The sequence below is a fragment of the Apus apus genome, chromosome 1 (assembly GCF_020740795.1).
Source record: "Apus apus isolate bApuApu2 chromosome 1, bApuApu2.pri.cur, whole genome shotgun sequence".
Lineage (NCBI taxonomy): Eukaryota > Metazoa > Chordata > Aves > Apodiformes > Apodidae > Apus > Apus apus.
This window is the reverse complement of record NC_067282.1, coordinates 174559461-174580997: the sequence shown is the minus strand read 5'-3', so window position 1 is coordinate 174580997 and position 21537 is coordinate 174559461. Positions and strand designations below refer to the sequence as shown.

The 21537-nt window shown below is 42.9% G+C and overlaps 1 protein-coding gene across 1 annotated transcript in view; it reads right to left on the bottom strand.

The window, feature by feature from the left end:
• NELL2 (neural EGFL like 2) overlaps positions 1-21257 on the bottom strand; it is a 153388-nt gene extending 132131 nt beyond the window's left edge. The window contains exons 1-2 of the mRNA XM_051613080.1: positions 20759-21257; positions 20454-20582 (exon numbers count right to left, since the gene is read on the bottom strand). Coding sequence (XP_051469040.1) covers positions 20454-20582; positions 20759-20813 — 184 coding nt within the window. The 5' untranslated portion in view covers positions 20814-21257. The remainder of the gene's footprint in view (positions 1-20453; positions 20583-20758) is intronic.
• Between the last annotated feature and the right edge of the window lie 280 nt (positions 21258-21537).

Sequence of the window (21537 nt, the reverse complement as noted above, 5' to 3'; positions counted from 1 at the left end):
GCTATTGAGATGCAAACATTGCACTACAGATGGCCTGTGCTTTAGCAAGGAAACAAACCCCCTCTGTCCTGTGGAGCTCTCCAGAGTCCTCCCAGCCCTCATTGTTATGCTGAGGTGGGGGGGGGGAACACAGAGCTGACTACACTGCAAGAGAGGAATCTTTTTTGAGGTTTACTCATGTCACCCCTGTGAATCATTACCTGATCACTAGGCAGGATAAGATTTTTCCATCCTTCTATCTATAAAACCTTATCTGGTACCCTACACTTATTCATCATGGACTCAGACTACCTTGTCAGACACAGACAAAACTATCAAGATCTGCTTAGACAATGCTGGAAATCTATATATTCAGATTATCACATTAACTGCCACAGTATTAAACTGCCAAAAGACAAGCCCATTTGGCTTTGGTATTGCAAATAGGTCCGCTCATACTAGCTGTACCAAAGAGCTACACAGACTTTTTAATTATGCCTACTCTGATTAAGCACAACATTTTTTGCTCAGGGCAGACACCCGGTGAATTTCTTAAAGAAACACCACTGAAAGGTCCCTGATCCATTAGATCCATTCCTTTTACACTAACACAACAGTGCAAATCCCTCATTCCAATTGCCTTCAAACACCAGTGGTAGGTGCTTGACAGATCACTAGCTGTGCTCAATAAATACTGATTTAGGCTTGTTCTTGACATTTGGCTTCTAGTAATCATTTTAAGACCAAAGGAAAATACTTTACTGGAACTGGACTTCCGTAATAGCTCGGAAAATTAAACTGGTATATCTCAGATAATAATTTGTGGTTTCTCAACAGTTACATAAAAACCTCCTACTGTGAAAATTTCTAATACATAAAACCAAATGCATAAATATTTTTATATTAGAGTGCAAAAAGAAAGAGAGAGATATTATTTAAATGAGAATTTTTTCTCTAGCCATGATACCTATATATTTGGTTTCCTTTCCTAGAACATTGCATGTGTTTGCTTTGACCACACCATAACATCTCACAAACCCATAGTGTTAACATTCTGGCTTTAATTTATAGAAAAACAAAGATCAAAGTGACAATGAAAGAACCAAAAGTCCAAACTCCAGCATGTCACCCTCTTTGTTCAAGTTAAAGGTTATAGCATGGAAGTGCCTTTAGAAGGAAAAATAATGCCCATGTGGTGACACATTTAGCTCATTTGAGACATGAAAATTAGTGAAAGTACTCAAAACACTACAACAGCCTGGGAGAGGCTGGAGGAAGCAGGAATGATCTTATGCAGTGTTTGGCAATTATAATGATTTACAAGAGTAGGTTGTGGACAATCTTCAGATGCAACATCTAGTTACAAGCTGATCAGCTGGCCACAAGCACAGAAAACCAAGTTTTTTTTAAAATCCAACATTGCAAAGCAGTCTGAAAACCCAGTGATGAAAACCACTGACCATAAGTCCTGCAGCCCTTCACAGGACAAACTTAGTGCCTGTCTCTACTCTGTGCTTGCAACAGCCACCAGAACTAGGAGACATCTTTCCCTCTCAGAGAACAACTGCAGTCAGAGCTTCGCAGAAAACACCAAAGCCACACAAGTCTTTCCTAAAGCTGTCCAGTGTGGGCACTGTCCTCTCAGTCACGCTCATGAGATGATGATTACTGCCCTATAACTAAGACAGTAAGTGTAACTTTCAGCAGGACTCACTCCACAGGTCCAAAGACACTTCCATCAGTTTCAACTGGTGCTGCAGAAAGAGGCAGTTCTACCCTTTTCTCTGCCACCAGCCTTTAATTTCTTCTCCTCACTCCGATGATGACAACTGCACTCATACAAACATATGAGGAAATATATCAGGCAACTGATCCAGTTATAAATAGCCCAACCCCCCAAACCAAGAAGGTGTTTGAAGCAACTGTGAACAAGCTACTGGAGGTAAGCAGGGAAACTTCCATACACAGCACCAGCAGCATACTGATTGCACAGTGAAAAGGCTGCATGCAAACATGGCTTAGGACAAGCCATTTATTGCAGATGTTTTCCACTCCTCAATAAAAACAAACAGTTATTAAATGGAATGGATAACTTGTTTTAGCAAAGGGTGTACTCCTGAGCTTTTGAAGTGCATCTAAAGCTAAACATACAGTATGAACTGAATGCTAAAACAACCTCCTGCAGAAAAGTCTTTGAAGGAGGCATTCTAATTAATCAAGCTCCACAGTTTGTTTTGTTTGCACATAATCAGCTTTTAATAGCAGCATCTATAAATCAATTCTACATCTGACTGTGGGTTTGCTGAACTATCCAAATTAAATTCTTGTGGTTTGTGGGGAAAAGGGGAAGGGCTACAGGCTAAAATTGTCTGGAAAAAATATAATGAGGTTAGATCAATTTTGTTTCATTTTCCTATAATAGTTGAGATCAGTGTCAAAGGCATATATTCATATTGTGTCACTTCCTGATATTAAATTTTTTGGCTAATCTTTCCCTGAACTAGAAATTTCACACAGCCTACAAAGGGCAGCAATATCTGAGACTGTTTACTTTCTATTGTTCTTTTATTTAAGTAACCAACATGGGCCAATATACTCCCAGCAAATAGGACAGCATGCAAAGCCAATCCAAAAAGCAGAATCTCTGCAAGGCTGGAAAGATGCTGCAGGTTTTTAAGCGGAGGAAGGTGCATTCAAATTCAGGAGTTGCATTCCTGTAATGAAAGCTGAACACAGAAAGAAGTAAAACAACTTTTATTAGACCAAAACGTGCTAGACTGTGTTATGCTTTAGATATTTCAGTGGGATTTGGTGGGATATTTCACAGATTGATTTGGTACTGCTTCTTTTTACAATACATCTGACTCCTTACTTGAACTGATACAAAAGATATTGGTTGATAAAACATTTTGAGTTACCTTTCCTATACATATGATCATTCCCTTCTCATAGATACCAGTTGTTTCAGAAAGAACAGCAAAACAGGAGCAGCTACAGCTTTTCTGTGAACCTGACTTGGTTTCTCCAAGGCTGTAGGAAGGAGCTCAGCAAGAGTCTTACAGTTCCACCTCAAGTTTAAAAGACTACAAGATATGGGGTAAACATCAATCCTGTAAGGTTGCCACTGGAGCCATTCCCAAAGGATGTGGGTGACCTGTAGGCCCAAGGCATACTGCCTAGTTCCCAGGTCTGGGTGAACACTGGAAATACAATCAAACCATATATCAGAATGCAAGCAGGTACACCTAGACCTTTATGCATCCATGTGCTCCTTTTAAACTGGGTACAACCTGGTCCCACCAGAACAAAAACTCCTGAATGCCAGAAGCAAGGAATCTGGTAAATCTCCCAAGTTGAATGATCAGGACATTGGGATGCCCCTCAGACTGTATAGGGGGGGATAGCCCACAAACTGCCCTTGTCATTTAGACACCACAACTGCCACTGCCAGCTCTCTGGGTTTCCTTTCTTATTTCCATTAAAGAAACAGCTCCACAAACATGTCTGCAGAAAGAACTATAACAGATAGGAAAGAGAAAAGGGGGAGGGCAAAACACACTTCAGCTGAAACTAAACAATCGAAACGACTTGAAGCCAAATCATTAAATCAAATAAAAACAAGGGGGGAAATGTCACAGTTTGTTCTTGCAGCATTTGGGGAGGTTCCAGTTGCCTCTACTTTATAGCTTTCTCCATTCTGAACGTCAACTACAGCTTTGGTGTGTCATCTAGCAAGGGCTTTCCTCCAGCTCAAACCATATGCAAAGTCCCACAAGTCACAACAGACTGGACTAGGAAAAGGACCTGTCTCTGAACACACACACACACACACACACATTTGTTCCTCAGTTCTATTGACTGTTCACACTTACAGCCTCAAAAAAATGTTAATCATATCACTTCTGGCCACTTGGCTCAACTACAAGCTACATAATTGTGTGTTTAAAGTAATTTTGGCATAGCAGAGAACACAATTCCACTGAAGAACAAGAAGGGGAAAAGGTACCAAGAATCTGGACACGTTCTTGAATACAGCAGCAATGTTTCTGATCTGAAAAGAACCAAACCGTTATTAAGGATCTAACTTGCTTGTGTAACTGGGAGTAGTTTATTCATTTGCATATGTAATCATGATTTCATTCAAAGTGCTTGGTTTGCAATGTTTTCTTCTCTATGGTCAAAGTTCCCGGAGAATTTTTGCTTAGTTTATTAAATTGTGTGCATTCTTCACTTTTTTTTTCTTTTTTAAGCTAAAGGAACATTGAAAATTTTTCAACTATGCAAATAAAATTTGCAGTTCAATGGTCAGACTTGGTGTTCTTAAAGGTCTTTTTCAACAAAAATGATTCTATGAAATTAAAATAAAGCATATTTAATTTGGGGAAAAACTTCTATTCTACCTGCTATGGTAGAAGGGGATAACTGAGTGGTAGCAAGCCCTCAGCCAATTCTGCCAGCTCCCAGCTTTGACTTGAATGACTCTTCAGGAAAGACTCTGCAAATCCCAGGCAGTTTGGGGTAAGCTACGTTGTAATATACTATACATTCACTGCACATTGACAATAATACCACTGAAATATGTCTAGAAGCATTCTGCAAGAGGAATTATATGATGATACTTTGGGAGTGATTATACTGGCAGCTGGGTTAAACCTTTGAGGTTACGTACTGGCTGATTCTAGAAACCAAGGAAAGTCACATCAAGCTGAATTTTTCTGTTAGGCTAAGCTTAGCTTCCCACAGTCAAACTACTGACTTCCCCTCCTGAAACAGCCTCCTTTGCATCCCTGTGAGTCCAATTGTTTTGTGGTAGCCACTAAAATACAATGAAGCTCCTTCAAAACATGGCCAACCCCCGAGAGGATCTTAAGATTGGGACTATGAAATAATAGTACCCAATCAGCCCACGCTGTGTGGAATGGGGCAGGTGGATCTTTCCAGCCAGCCAGCCACCTACTACTCAAGGAGAACTCAAGTGCTTTGGTGAAGCTGTGAAATGAACAGTGCAGATGCTCAGCATGATTCTCTACCTGGATTACAGATCAGGGAAATATCCTTTCAATGGCCTATGTTTCAGTGTGTCAGCAGCACAATCCAAACAACCATAGCTAACACCTTTGCTTAGTTAGTAGATCCACACAACATACAGAAATAGATGTAGAGAGGTCAAGTGGCAGGTTGACACCACCATAAGCATCCATTTGAGCATCAGGACAAGGTATGACAGCTCTCTCCATCTCAGGCTTAATTTGCCAGACCACAATGCTAGGACACTTAGACAGCTCTTATCCTCCCTTTGCCTGTGGTCCCTTCATCAAAGAAGGAATTTATACCAGGACAACAAGTCAGAGACATTTACTGTAAGGTAAAGCATCCCAGGTGCACTGCAACAAGTTGGGTGCAGTCTTTCAAAATTTCTAGGGCTCATGATTTTTGGACTCAGGAGGCAAAAATTGAAGAAGAAGTAAACAAATAGAGTAAAGGTTCTAGTGACTGTATCTACAACAGCTTCTTTCTGACAATTTTGCAAACCTTTTGCATATGAAAGGATAAAAAACCTGATTGTAGGAAAACCTGAACTTTAAATGTGAAGGGCTCCAGATTAGAAGTCTGTATTCTTAGCCTAGGAGGTTGAAGCAGCTGATTTGTTTAACAAATAATACAGGCCCTACCTCTCTACATTGCTACTAAAACAACTCCCACCAAACTGCCAAAGACAATGTGAACATGCATTCCTGAACATTTCTGAAAGGAATATAAAGAGTTTGCACATCAATGCATTATCAGTAATTTTTAAAGGCATACATAATAACAAAAAAAACACTGCTCCTTGCCCACAAGAAACACAATCTCTTTCACTGTAACTATGTCATCATGCTAGATAACAGGAGACAGGGTGCTACACAGTGGGGAACTATTACATGATAACAAAGTGACAAATACAAAAGATTAATTCAGTTCTTGTTACAGAAATTCCACCCCTAAGCAATTAAAATGGGTGTTATACGGTATGCTCTGCCCCCAGTATTTATTATTGCAATGGTTTCTGGTGATTTATAAGTTCCAAATTATCAATTAAATTATGCAATAGCTTTTGTGATTACTTGTTTTCCCTGGTCATATTCCAACCCTATTTTCAATTCCTCTTTACACTCTGGAAAGTCTTTGTATTCGTTCCCTTGTATTTAGTATAAAGTGCTGCTACTTATGATGACATTGTTTAGGTTTTTCAGGGCCAATACTATTATAAAACCTATTATGTTTGAAGAAGGACACAGAGGTAGCACAGAGTGGGATTTCTGTCTGCTTCTTCATTTCAAGACAGCAATACTAAAAAGGTTGCAGCTACTATAGCTTTATATATATATATATATATATATATATATATACATATTTATGTGTATGGGTACATATACATGCACACACTCACACCCTTTTTGCCAGAAAGCAGTTTTCTAGAAGCTGCCTAGAGAACACCTTGAAGCCTGTGGAGAAAATCAAGCCTGCCTTGTTTTCCTTGGTGCTGCTATCTGTGGCATGTGCACCTGGCTATGCTTGGCTGCATTCTGTCATGTGAGCACTTTGTGTCGAACTGACCTAACAACAAACCAAAATACCACACCAAGCATTGCTGTTAACACTGGGACACAGGCTGAAGAGCACATAAAAAATAACATGTCAACTTCCAGCCATACTGGTAGTGTAATAAGGGCATGACACACACGAGAACTGCTAGAAAATTGAATGTGTTTCTGATCCCCAGTTGTACAACATGGTCAGGATTTAAAATGTTACACAATCACTCATGCTGAGAGGGAGGACAAAAGGAGGAAGCAGTGCTTTCAGCTTTTTCCAAATGAAAAAGCAGGCTACCAAAGGTAAACAAAGCCTAATCAATTAAAAACAATGAAGTACAAACTTAATGACAGTAATAAACCACAAAACCAGATTATGCTAGTAGTAGATTAAAATGGATTACATGTGCTAGCCTTCTCCCAGTAGATATGACACAATTCAGGCTTCTCAAATATATCATGTTCCAGTGGAGAACTGGGCCATATGATGACAAACTGTAGAAGACTGGCCCCCACCACTGCATCTCTGCACTAGGATCATGCTGGGCGTAGATACTCCTATATCCTCTGAACAATAGACCACACCTCACTTGGTTCTCACTGTGCAAGCATCAGTAAGACCTATTCATTATCTCTGTTTGGTCATTCTCTCTTTAAAGCTCCTTTCCCTGTGACCCATACACTTCTCCCAAGGGCTACCACCTGCAGTTTCTGTTTCACAGAATCATTTAGGCTGGAAAGGACCTCTTGAGATCACCAAGCCCAAACCTAATTGCTTGTGGATACCCTAGAGGGTTTAGCCCCATTGAGAACCTGTTTCTCCCTCTCTGCGACAGTTTGCATCTCTCATCCTAACTTTCCTGCACCTCTGGTTTTCTGGGGTATATTAGAGTTACTTACCTTCAGCTCACCAAATTCCAAGTGTTAAGGCTGCTTTATTTTCATACAACACAGTGGTGAGCTTAAGAAAGCATTCATGCAAGATCCATCTTAATTTCCCAGATGACCACAGTAATGTGGTTTGCATGAAAGATTAACTTCTGACACAAGAGAACTGTCAACAGTCACCAGCTTGAGAGCTCCAGAAAACCCAAACCTTCCCCCCAACAGCAAAAGCAGCACAGCAAGGCAGGGGACGGAAGGATACAACTGGAGAAAAACAAAACAAAACAAAACAAAACAAAAAAACATCTGAAGCATGCCAGACACATCCAGCTACTCTGTTGCTAGCTACAGGTCACCAGCAGCGGGCTGAGCAAACAGCAGCAGGTGGGAGGAAAAGGCAGGAGACTGAACACTAAAGAGACTTCAGGCACCAGCACAAACAAGGTGGGAGGGCCAGAGGGATCACACCTGAGGACACCCAAGCCACTAGCCATACTGGCATTCTCAGAAAAATCTCTACTCACTTGGTAGCTGTTTTGATGTCAGGAAAGGAAAAGGTTAGAAAGATTCTGAATTGGGAACATCAAAGAGAAAGAATACCAAGGAATACACAGCTCAGCTATGAGCAGGGCAGACAGACAGAAAGTATATGGGAAACTCAAGCTACAGTTGCCAGAGGTCCCAGGGAAGCTAAGAAGGACCAGAGTTCAGATTCTCCTGAAAAGAAGATTTCTTTAAAATCAGGTTTTCATGGAGTCCATGCTTCTATGAATGTGTCTGTTAGCTGCAGTGAATCAGCTACAGGTTTTAAACACAATGCCCAATTATAAGCTTGGATGAGTTAAAATTAGAAATGCTTCCAACCCCTTATTTCCTTGCTCTTGCAGGGTTGTTTTAACTGAGTATCATTAAAATACTGAAATGCACCTAAGAACAGTTTTAGGGAGAATGCAAAATCACCAGCTAGGTTTTAATGAGTACTAGGTGTTCGGTGCGTCTTTGTGCCTCTGATTATGTCTCCCTGTACTAGAACAACTGCACCAACATTCCGGATTTGCAGACTGTAGAAAGACCTACAGGGTCATCACCCCATCCTTAGCATATTAATGAAGTGTTGCACATTGGTTACAACATAACATGAATTTTTAAAAATCTAATAAACATTAGCTATCTTAAACAATATCAAAAGTCTGGAGGTTTCCACCACTTCCTTTCCTTAGCTATTCCACAATCTAAATTAGTTCACTGTGAACGTTTCCTTTTATCTTAAATTCTCTCCATTTAAAATATCATTATATTACTCCTACCTCTGCCTCTCTGAACACTGAATAATTCCTTCATTTTAAGCCTCTAAGAATCTTCTAATACTAGACACTTATCATACAACACTTTTGTCATTGCTTGGACAAGCTGTACGTACTTAAGTTCTTTCAAATGCTTTCTTCGTAAGCCAGTCCTTTTTACTGTATAATCAGGTTTGCTGTTCTTCTCTTCAGTCCCTGCAATTCATTGATATTTTTCTGAAATGGACAAACCCAGAGTAAATGCAATAACCCAGACACACAATCTCAGTTTAAAAAAAATTCAAGCTCTCAGATCTCTCACTACACTATATTTTGCTTATGCTTCAAAGGCTAATGGTGTATGCAAGGATTCTTAAAAAGAGCTTCACTGCCTGGTGTACCCAAGGTTTTCCTCAAGTTTACCCCACTCCTTGGATGGATGCTGAGCAAAGCTGGAACTGCTTTAAGTTCAAGGGACATTAGTCAATGTTACAAGAAATCTTAGGAGTGCCTTTGGAACAACCATGGCCCAATACACAAATGTGTGTTTAGGAAGTTATTAAAACACAGATTGTTGACCTGGGCCAATAAAGCTGATATTGCTGTGGGTGTCTGCTATAGACCTCCCAACCAAAGCAGTGGGTGGATGAAGCTTTCTATAAGCAGTTGGAAGAAATCTCCCAGACACTTGCTGTTGTTCTTGTGGGAGACTTTAACCTCCCAGACATCTGCTGGGAATACAACACAGCAGAGAGGGAACATTCCAAGAGGTTCCTGGAATGTGTGGAAGATAAATTCCTCACACAGCTGATAAGTGAGCCAACCAGGGAGGCCACCCTCCTGGACCTGCTTATTGTGAACAGGGAAGATCTTGTGGGGGAAGTAAAAGTTGGAGGCCATCTAGGGCACAGTGATTATGAGATAACTGAGTTCTTGATCCTTGGAGAAACAAAGAGAGGGGTTAGTAAAACTGCCACCTTAGATTTCCAGAGGGCAAACTTTGACCTGCTCAGAAGACTGATTGACAAAATCCCTTGAGAGGCTGCCTTGAAGGATAAAGGAGTCCAGGAAGGCTGGACATACTTCAAGAAAGAAGTTTTAAAGGCACAGGAGCAGGCTGTCCCCGTGGGATGAAAAACCAGTAAGCAGGGTAGGAGACCAGCCTGGCTAAATAAGGACCTTTGGCTGGACCTTAGGATCAAAAGGAGAGTCTATGACTTTTGGAAGAGGGGACAGGTCACTCATGAAGCCTAGAAAGATGAAGTGAACCTATGCAGGGTGAAAATTAGGAGAGCCAGAGTACACCTAAAGCTCAAACTAGCTACAGCTGTTAGGGATAATTAAAAATGTTTCTAGAAGTTCATTAACAGCAAAAGGAGGATTAGGGAAAATCTCCATCCTTTACTGGATGCAAAGGGAATCTTAGTAACAAACAATGAGGAAAAGGCTGAGGTGCTCAACACTTACATTGCCTCAGTCTTTAGCAGTGGAAGTAGCTATTCCATGGATATACAGCCACATGAGCTAGGAGACAGGGAGGAGATGCAGAATGAGGTCATTACAATTAAAGAGGAAGTGGTCAGAGACCTACTACACCACTTAGATGCACACAAGTCTATGGGACTGGATGGGCTACATCTAAGGGTGCTCTAAGACTTGGCAGACATGATTGCCAGGCCACTTTCCACTATTTACCTGAAGTCCTGGCTAACTGGGGAGCTCCCAGTGGACTGGAGAGTAGCAAATGTAACACCCATCTACAAGAAAGGCAGAAAGGAGGATCTGGGAAACTATAGACCTGCCAGTCTGACCTCCATACCAGGGAAGGTCATGGAGCAGATCATCTTGAGTGTTATTAGAAGCCATATAGAGGATAATCAGGGGATCAGGCCCAGTCAGCACAGGTTTATGAAAGGCAGGTCCTGCCTGATGAACCTGATCTCCTTTTATGACCTGATGACCCAACTATTGGACAAGGGAAAGGCTCTGGATATTGTCTATCTGGACCTCCAAAAGCATTTAACACTGTTCCCCATAGAACTCTCACAAAAAACCTCACTGCTCATGGCCTGGATGAGCACATGATCTGTTGGATCAAGCACTGGCTGGACAGTCGGGCCAGAGAGCGGTGGTCAATGGAGTCAAGTCCAGCTGGTGGCCAGTCACAAGTGGTGTTCCTCAGGGCTCAGTGTTGGGACCATTTCTGTTTAACATCTTTATTGATGATCTTGATAAGGACATAGAGTGTATTATCAGTAAGTTTGCAGATGACACCAAGCTAGGTGGGAGTGTTGATCTGCATGAGGATAGGGAGGCTCTACAGAGAGACTTGGATAGATTAGAGCGCTGGGCTAATGTCAGTGGTCTGAGCTTCAACAAGGCCAAGTGCCAGGTCCTGCACTTGGGCCACAACAACCCCAGGCAATGCTACAGGCTTGGGGAATTGTAGCTGGAAAACTGTCTGGCAGAAAAGGACCTGGGGGTTCTAATTGACAAGCAGCTGAATATGAGCCAGCAGAGTGCCCAGGTGGCCAAGAAAGCCAATGGCATCCTGGCTTGTATTAGAAATAGCGTGACCAGCAGAAGTAGGGAGGTGATTGTCCTCCTGTACTCAGCACTGGTGAGGCCACACCTGGAGTATTGCTTCCAGTTTTGGGCACCTCAATTCAAGAGAGATATTGAGGTGCTGGAGCGAGTACAGAGGAGGGCAACAAAGCTGGTGAAGGGCCTAGAGAATAAATCTTATGAAGAACGCTTGAAGGAGCTGGGAATGCTTATTTTGAGGAAGAGGAGGCTGAGGGGAGACCTCATCAGTCTCTACAACTACCTGAAAGGTCACTGCAGAGAGGTCAGTGCTGGTCTCTTCTCACAGGTAATTAGCAATGGTTGGACTCAGTGATCCCAAGGGTCTTTTCCAACCTGAATAGTTCTATGATTCTATGATTCTATGACCTCAAAACCACAAAAGTTCCTTTGGAACCATTCTGGAGCATTATGCAGCTGTATTTAGAGACTGGAAGACTTCCAGTCATGGAGTCAAGGCTGGCAAGTGTCATCTTCACTTGACAGGATAAACAGTATGGATGTTGCCACTGTCTAATTATCCTTAAATAAGCATTTATGCTGGGGAAACTGTATAAACATTGCTCTGCCTAACAGAGAGAACAACTGTACAACTGAAGGTCTTCTTCTTATAATACTCCATCTACATTTTTAGAGAGGGAAATTGCCACTCTGATTCCACTAAAAGAGTTCTCGGTTATGGATCACTAGCAGTATTGATTGTAATGGCTCCTTTGGAAACATTACAGTCTATCATGGCAATGTTGTTGCTGCTGTAAATGTTAATCTGCTAAAACTCTTTTGAACATTGTCTTCAGAGGTCTTAGTCTGCTCATCCTTTTCTACCATGTCCATTGCTTTAGCACTTTGCAGCAGCACAGAGTTGAGTACCATCTCCCAGGACATCTCAACACAAAAGTCAGTTTTCTAAGTTCTTATTTTTCTCTGAAGTCATATGGGTCACACATCCCCCAAAAAAAGTATGCACCAAAAAGATAAAAGCAAACAAAATGTTGTTTAACAGTGAAAAATGATGTTTTTTTGTTGTAAGGTTCTTCCATGTTGAAAATGGCTACAGCATTTTTCCACCTAAACATGGTTTAAAGAAAAGACAAAACAAACAAAAAAAACCCTCCACCAAACAAACAAACATCTAAAAAAACCCTGCCAAAACAGAGGGACAGAAAAAAAACAGTGAAAAAATAATTTTTTACCCCTTACTCACCTCTGCCTTAGCAGTGCAGGTAGGACAGTACAGCACAGCTGCTCTGTGGATCTGCACCTTGGCACACAACCAAACAGGACAAAATATGGGGAACTGAAGAGTAACTACATGGAAGTACAGTTTCCCAGGGTAGCTATATATAATCTACAGCTCTTACCCACTGGTTTTGAATAACTTATAAGCTCAGTTCTGTACCTCCCTTAAGACACAGTGAAGTTAACCATTCTTGGAAATTTTTTTTCCAACTGGGCACCCATATGCCCTGGGAGAATGGAAGCAAGTGAAAGAGAGTAGGAAAGCTATTTCCCATATTTTATAAGGAAACAGCAGGGGAAAAACAAGCATTAAGACTGATCTAGATTAAATGATATGTAGGAAATGCTGCCTTCCTCTCTGAAACCTCACTGGAGAATGAACTGAACCATGAGGCAGTGGGAGGAGAAACCATAAAAAAACCATTAACCTAGCTAGCTCAGCCACGCTTCGTGACTACAAAACTATGTCACAGCTAAAACAATTACATAAGGGTAGCAAGACCTCATTTTCCTATGACACTACCCCTTGCAATCTTTGCACAGCAATATGGAAAGATGTGCTCGACAGCTACCCAGAAGAGTCACTGTCCTCCTGGCGACATCTCATCCTTAACTTCAGCCAGGACCACTGCACCCTGCTACACTGCCAGGAGACTGTCTGCTGAGCAGCCATCTGCATTGGGCTGCTCCTGTTGGGGACGTTGACATTGGCCTTCACTCCTCCAACCATCCTCCCCCTTCTCATTACACCAACCAGGACTCTGCCCCTCATCACCACACTGATGCCACCTTCATATATTTTCCTTCTGCATAGGTCCCAGAGCTGTATACCATACTCATTTTCAGCTTTCCAACAAATACACCAGGCTGAGTCCTGTACTTTCAATGTTTTTGAAGAGGCCTGATCACAGAGGTAAGAACAAGCAAATGCAATTATGTAATTCTGTCTGTTATTAATCAGTATTATTTTTTTTAGGCAATACTGAACGTGTAAACTGAGCACGATTATTTGAATTAACCCGAACAACCACACTCTTTTAGACATTCAGCACCATCCCAAAAGAAAACAGATCCCAAGGGACTTCAGTTCATTGCAGATCGTAGATGCAACCTGGCTGTGAAAAGCACCAGGTCAAGGCCATGAGAATACAGCAAAATATGGCCTTCCCCTAAATGGAATCAAATCCTCTCCAATTAATAAATGCAGGTACTAATTGGCCACAAAGGTCAAAGTAGCAGAGACTGGAGATATCAGCTGTCCTTCCAAGTCCAGGCAAAGCCGCAGAGGCCATAATGCTTCACATCATCTCCCGCAGGATCTAGGCAGGTAAGGTACAGTGCCTACACCAGCAAGCAGGAATCATTCCTCTCTCCACACGGTAGCTTTTTCCAGAAACAATGCTCTTAAGAATTTAACAACCTGAAAGGTAACAAGAGCCCATACCAAAACACATGGCAAGAGATGTGAATAAAAAATAAATAAAAAAAAAATGCTATGCATGGAATATATAATTTATTTATGCTTATTTCCTTTCTCTCCCCCCAAAAAGCCCATGGCAGGGGAAAAAAAAATACAAGAGAAAAAGAAATGTTCTGTAAAATACCTTTTCTTGCCATGAACAATGAGAATATTAGAGCCATACTTAAAATAACTGAATGCTCTACACTTAATGCCTTTGCAATGCTTCATACGCCTAATACACACTCTCAGCAACATTACTTATTTGAAACTTTCAGCCTTAAGACAGTTACAACCCCCAAATGCTACAGGATCCATTTTCTGTCATTTCTTAATGTTATTCTGTATCAAATATGCACTAATGACTACATACAGTGGTTATTAGCTCTTCTTTTCTAGAAGCCGGGTTTCCTTGGAACTGCTGCACTTTAGGTCCCCATTCACTTTCCACTGGCAGTTCTGCTCTCTGCTGTAGCATTACAGGCACCAATCACAAGTCCACAATATTGAAGATTTTCTTCCCATCACTTTTCCCCCTTCTATTTTACAGTTACTGCCAGCATGGCAGTAGATGGCAAGCAACGCAATCACCAATAATGGATATATTTGTGATTATTTAGCAGTGTCTAATCATGCAGGGGGTAAGTACACGCTAGTTTCCCACGCATGGTAATTCAGCGTGGTTTGGGCTGGGAATTGCATGTAGGATTCTTACATGCTACCTCCTACTTTGTTGGACATGCTCTTCAAGCAGCAAATGTTTCCCAAACACTTCCTCTCTCAAACAATGCTGACAGGAGGAGGAGGATGCTGAATATTCAGCTCTTCTGGAGTGAGGGGAGGCCTCATAGCAACAGCCCCTTCTCTGCAGGCGCCGGCAGAAGCAGCCCAGTGCTCTGGGGCCCTCCTTCAACATCCAGCCTGGCACCCCAGCAGCACCCATCACAATAGTTATTGTTTGCACAGGTGCAGAGGTGACTTTGCAATGTGCCAGAGGTGGAAGGGGGCAGCAGGGAGAAGCCATATGCTGTTGTTCCAGGTGTGCCAAAATCTGGATCTCTCTGGCTACCGCATTATCACAGAGCAATTGCTTATACCAGGCACTTCTAACGTTGAAAAACACTCCAGTATTTACTGAAATTTAACTCAATTATTTCAGTTCTTCCAAAAACTAAGGGGGGGGAGGTGTTTTCTTTGTCTCTCAAAAAAATTCTGGGAATTTTTATTATCTACAGATGATCTCTATGCTGGAGGTGCCATATTTTGAGGATTCAGTTATTCTGAGAGAGAAACCAGCTTGCTCCCAAGACAAAAAAAGCTGCAGATAGGTATTCACTCTGCAGTCAGCCATGCCAGCTGGCAACATTAGCATCCCCTCCCCCAGCTGTCCATTACTGCTCCTCTGGGAGACAATTTGGGTCTCAAGTACAGCTGGAGAAAAGGGATTTTATGGGACTCTCTAATCCATGTCACTGCAGCCAGCCAGGTTCCCTCCTGAAGCTGGCCGACTTTGCCATCAGCAGACATGGGAATGTTCATATGATATCTTGCTTTGGAAATGTTGTGGGGACAGTAACCTCTAGTTCCCAGGTGAAGACAAGCAGCTGGGAACAGTAATATTTTCAGCAAGCTCAGCTGGAACCTGGAGAAAGCATCTGTCCATAGCTTCAATGACAGGTGGCAAGGAAAAAAGTGTGTGTGACGTGCATAGGCAACGTAAATCCTGTTTCTATAATGAGACAGAAAGATTACTCACATCTAGTTTTAAAGCTTTATTTTAGCTCTTTAATTTAGTAATATCCAGAGATGAGGTAATGGGCCAAAAAACAGGGAACTTTCCAATGGGATATAAGATAGAAATATATATATATATATATATATATATATATATATATATATAGTAATATTGTCTTGCTAGCGTACTAAAATAATAGGCTAATGATCCAGATATGCAGAAATAGGTAACAAATCACTTATGCCAAGAGGCCTATCTTAGGGAGTTTTTTCTGCCAGCAAGCCTCAACTCAAAGCACAGTAGTGCTGAATACTTTCATGCATCACAGTGACAGATTAAATAATTTCTTCGGTGTTTTATAGCACACCTTGTTCCTCATCAGAATATACCATATCTTGCCTCTGTCGCTCCTCATCAGAAATATTTAAGTATTATCTCTAACCATATTAAGAGTTACGTATCCAAAGCGGCAAAGTAAAAGCTTATCCTCTGAATGACTTCCAAGTTCTGCATTCAGTTACACAAGCTCCCACATTTTCATTACAGCCATGCCCTTTTTGTCTATTCCTTAAATACATGTTCCTGTGCTTGTAACCATCTGACTGCACTCTTCTGTCCACCCTTTTGCCTCCCTTTGAGGAACAGATACACCTTTTGATGGACATATACTTTCCTTACACATCACTTGGCTTTCACTGTTCTGATGCCTTTCATTGCCTGATTTGCAGCATACCTTCCACCACTCTGCACTGCCACTGGAGGTGGTTGGAAGGTATCTCCATTACTACACATAAACTTTTAGGACAAAGATACTCTGATGTAATATTTGCTCTCAACAGCAAGGAAGATCAGAAACACTATCAAAATATTATATGCATAAAATATATCAAAGACAGAGTCTAAATGGTGCAGGGAGGGTGAGAAAAAGCTGCTGTCTAGAGGAGTGCCAGAAGGAGACCAGGTTACTCTTGCAGCCCTTATTTAGACTCTTCATCTCAGACCACCATTTGCCATTGCAAGTTGAAATATCTGGCCTCACTGCGACCTTCTGTGTACTTCATGTCAACGCTCCTGAGAAGAGATTTAAGTCCAACATGTCTGATACATGCAAAACCCTCAGTACCCTCCAGCCACTGTTGTTGGATTTATCTCCCTTTTCACATTTCCCTGCAGTTACACATGCAAGAAGTGCTCTTGCAGCAATTTGATTTTCATGTTTGCATAGGAAAAAGGCCACATTGACTTTCATCCCTACTGATCTCCTCAAATCGCATTAGTGCAGTATATTTACAAAGTAAGAATTACAAGAATGACAACTGGTATTTCTCCAAAAGCCTTCTTCAAATACATTAATGACACTTTAATCCAGCTATCTGATTTGGGTTTTACCTTTAGAGTCATCTCTGTTTTGCAAAAGGAAAATTAAGGTAATCAAAATTTCACTGACTTAGGTAAACAGTCACCAACAGAGAAAAGTTTGTGATGGAGATATGCCAACTTCTGTTCTGCTGCTCTGACCAGAAGAGGAATAATTGTCCTCTCAACATACTTTGACATAATATGTGCTGTTGGCTATGAAGCGCTGGCAGATGTTCACATAGAGTAACACGAACAGTTTGGAAGACTTCCTCTTATTTTCTATTCATAGTTGTATCTTCCCACAAGCTACACTGGGACACTTTACAATTACTTTGCAAATCACATTTCGCCAGAAAGAGAAGTCCCTGCAGCTAACTAGAGGTAATTACAGTGGCATTCAGGTGCTACCATCCACTACAACCAAACAGCATCAGGCACCTAAAAAGCTTTAAAATTCAAGACCGTGGCATCTAATACTGCTGACGCCTATGGGAAGAGCTTCATTTCCCAAGTCTGATACTTTATGCAAGATTTGTACAGTGACAAAGCAGATTGGTACACAAAAAAAAGTCCAAGTGAACGCAAGTTTCAAATGGATAGTTATTTCTAAATCAGGAACCATATAAGGAGAAATCTGCATGCTCTTGAATGGATAATAACAGAATAAAAACACGTTCAGAGAGTAACTGCTTACAGTGTTATATGGCCTAGAAATATAAGCACCTTTGAAAAATAAATTAAGCAAAGAAGAATTTGTCAGAACAGCCCATTAGATGCTGAAACACTTGTATTGAAAATTGATGCTACATCTAATTAAGCAGTCAAAACTGACTGCATGCCTAGAAACAGAAGGAAAGAGACTATTTGCTTTAGCTGTATGTGCAATTTTCCCATCATATATCTTTAATTATCTGTTACCTGTTGGCAGTTCAACCTGCCACTTTCATGATTTCTTTCTAAAATAAAGAATAGCATTTAGGCTTTCTGTATGCTTTAAGAAGGTGTAAAGTCTTACTTTACAGTTGAGAATGTGGTCTACCAAAAGAGGCAGCATACTAAAATGTCATAATTATGTACATGATACAAGAAAAACTTAAATACCTGAAGAAACCAAAAGGCAAAGGATCACAAGTTAAAGCACACAGAGTAAGTTCACAGATCATTTAAAGTTATTTGTGTCCTTTCTCAAAAACATTTGGGTCTATGACTAAGGCTTTAACTGGAATAAGGAAAAAACATCAACAAAAAAACCCCAAATTTTAAGTCAGCACATTTACCTATCTGAAATTCACACACAGCAAATACATACTTTAAGAGGCACACATTGCAGAAATATTCCCACTTTTTAGTTCTAGGAGTAGAACAAAAATTACTAAGTGGACCCAGTGGTGTGATCAAGAAAGGGAATTTCTCTATTTCTAAATGCAAGTTAGAAAATTATCATATATCTGCTCAGTAAAGGACCCCATTACTGTAAGAAAAAAATCAACACTTGTCTCATATAGCAGAAAAAGTATCTCCAGTCCTGCAGGGAGCTGAAGACTTCCCAAGAGACATTGAGTGGCTTCCACCACCATTTAGACCCACGCATTTTCATCTTTGTTATTCCTCTGCCTCCTCTCAACAAAACAAAAGGTCGGTGTGAAAATTTAAAACTCCTATCTGCTTTTGTTACTATCAAACTGGTAATCCATTTGAGAACTACATACAATCATAATTACAAAGAAAGAAGGAAAAACTTGAAAAAAAAAATTCCTTAGTAACCCAGGGATCTTTTTGTCTCAACATTGGGAAAAGACACAATAAAAAGATTTATTTTTACAAACTTCTAATGCTGTTGTCACTGTAGTCAAAGCGAGTTTTGACTTCCCCCATTCACCCCAATCCTTTATACCAGTGGGGCCACCACTCTAAACCGTGCCTTAAAAATTACAGCTATTTTAGGACATGAAGCCCACAATTACACAAACGTGTTGCCATTCTAAGCAGTCGCCCCCTCACGGAGGACCCTGTTCTGCAGCCACAAGCTCACCACAGATGTTTAAAACCAGCATGTGTCAAGTGTTTCTGAAAGCACATGCCCATGTGCCTCCACATTCATGTCCACAGTGACACATGCTGGCTGTACCGGGGAAGAACACCGCTAGAGATCATCTTAAAACGATAAAAAGAAAAAAAAGCCCTTGGCAACTATTAGCTTCTGATAAATTATCTCATTAATGCAAACATGAAAAAGAAAATCCCTTTCCAGCTTATCTGCCTTGAATTATAACTCTTCTGTATGGGAAACACAACCTCTCGCCTGTTGCACTCAAATGCTTTTAGATGTGAGCTGAAACTCCTGGCATGACACAAGCAGCCAACAATCACATCCCCCTGTTTTAAGATTCCCTCTTTCTCCACCAGATGTTGGACCATATTCCTTGCTCTTTTTCAGTCATGTTCATAAGGAGCATTTAATCTTCTTTCAGATAAGTGACTTGCTGTTAAAGACAATTTTTAGGCTTTTTTTTTTTTTTAATTAAGATAGAGGTTTTTTCCCAAAAGCATTCTCGACTCCAGCTTCATTTAAGGTATCAGTGCATTATTAAATTGTAACTCAGAAATACACTGAAAATGAGCAAGTGTAGGCAATCTAACCTATACCAATAAATTCAATTAGCCATTGAGTTATTTTACAGTTCTTTATGAACTACACTATAAGGAAGCTTAATTATTTTTAAAAAAAAACCTCCTAAATGCATTTTTCAAAGACAGACCAAGATTACTATTTTAATTTTTTCCCAATATGAACAACAACAACAACAACAAAAAACCTGACCACAAGCACTAAAAGAAGCTAAAATTCATTCTTTTTTTCTCACCAGGGGTATGACATAGGCACTCACAAGGGCCACTTTTCCCTGGTAAAAAAGGGTCGTCATATTTTCAGCCATCTGCCTCACTCCTCCCGGGCACCTTATTTCACCATTTTGCTCGATTCACATGAAACTTTCCGTGAGCATTTCCTTAGCTGGAACTGGGGTATGTTTAGCGTTTCCCAAGTAAAGCAGAGGAGTGGGTGGTGCTATTATTCATCACTGCACCCCACGACTCACAAAGCAAGCCATCTGCCATCCCTGTTCCTGCTGTACTTTAATTAAGCGTCTACCAGTCAAAGGGAAAAATAAAGGGGGAGTGGAGGGGGGAGGGGGAGGAAGAGTAGAAGAAAAGCGGGCAGAAAGGGAAAGGAGAGGGCAAAACCCCCACTGGGGAGGAGGGGGGCACAGGGCGCCTCCCAGGCGCGGCGCAGGGGCCCGACCGCGGCCGCCGAAGTTGAGCGGGGCCGGACGGGCTGGGAGCAGCCGTGGCCGTACCTGAGAAGAGGAAGGCTTTGCTCCCGTTGTGCAGCCCCGGCACCTGGCGCACGCCCCCGGCGGAGCCTCCCAGCTCTAGCTCGGACAGCACGTCGATCTGCAGCGAGGGGTCCACGCCGAAGCCTGCAACTGACCCAAAAAGTGCCATCACGCCACCCGCCGACTCGGCAACTTTCCGAGCATCCCCCTCCTTGCCGCCGCCGCGCCCCGCACCTGCGGCCGCCCGGGGACCAGGGCACCGCCGCCGGGCTGCTCCCCCGGCCCCGCTCTCGGGGGTCCGCCCGGCGGGTCCGGCATCCGCCTACCTGGCCCCAGGCAGAGGAGAAGGCAGAGCGTGCTCAAGCGGATGCCCGACTCCATGGTACAGCGGTGCGCTCAGTCCATAGTCCCTCTCCTCCGGCTGCTGCGGGTGAAAAACCTCCGGGGCAGAGGCGGGCTCCCTCCCCGCCTCTCACCGGCAGGAGCAGACCCCCCGCCGCCCCGCAGCGCGCATCACGGCGGGCTCCGCGCAGCCCCGCCGGCGGCCGGAGCACACAAAGGCGAGGGCGGGGGCGCGGGCGGGCAGCGCAGCCCTCCGCCCGCCGGCAAACAATGGGGGGAGCCGGGGGGAGCCAGCCGGAGCCGCCCGCTGCTGCCTTGCGAGCGATCGAGGCCGCGGCAGCCGGGAGGCGGAGGCGGCGCGCCCGTGCCCCGCAGCTCCCCGCCCCGCCGCTGCCACCAGGCGCAGCCCCTCGGCTGGAGGGGAGGAGAGGAGCCGCCGTAGCCTCCACCCGCCTCCCGTGGGGTCGCCGCTCTCCTCCCCGCCGTCCAGCAGGGACAGCGGGGCTAGCGGGAGGGGCCGCCGGTTTATGCCGCGGCCGCAAGAGCCGCCCACCGCCTCCGCCGGGCCGGGCAGTGCCGCGGGGGAGGCACCGCCCCGCCGCCCGCTCCGCGGGGCGCGGAGGGTGGAGGGACCCGCCGTCCTGGGGATCCGGGCTGGGAAGTTTGAGGGGAGCCGCCGAGGAGCTTCTCTGCGGGAGGGCGGGGGCAGCGCTTGCCGTGAGCCCCCGGGGTGCCCCTGCCCGCCGGCCGGTGGCCTCCGCGC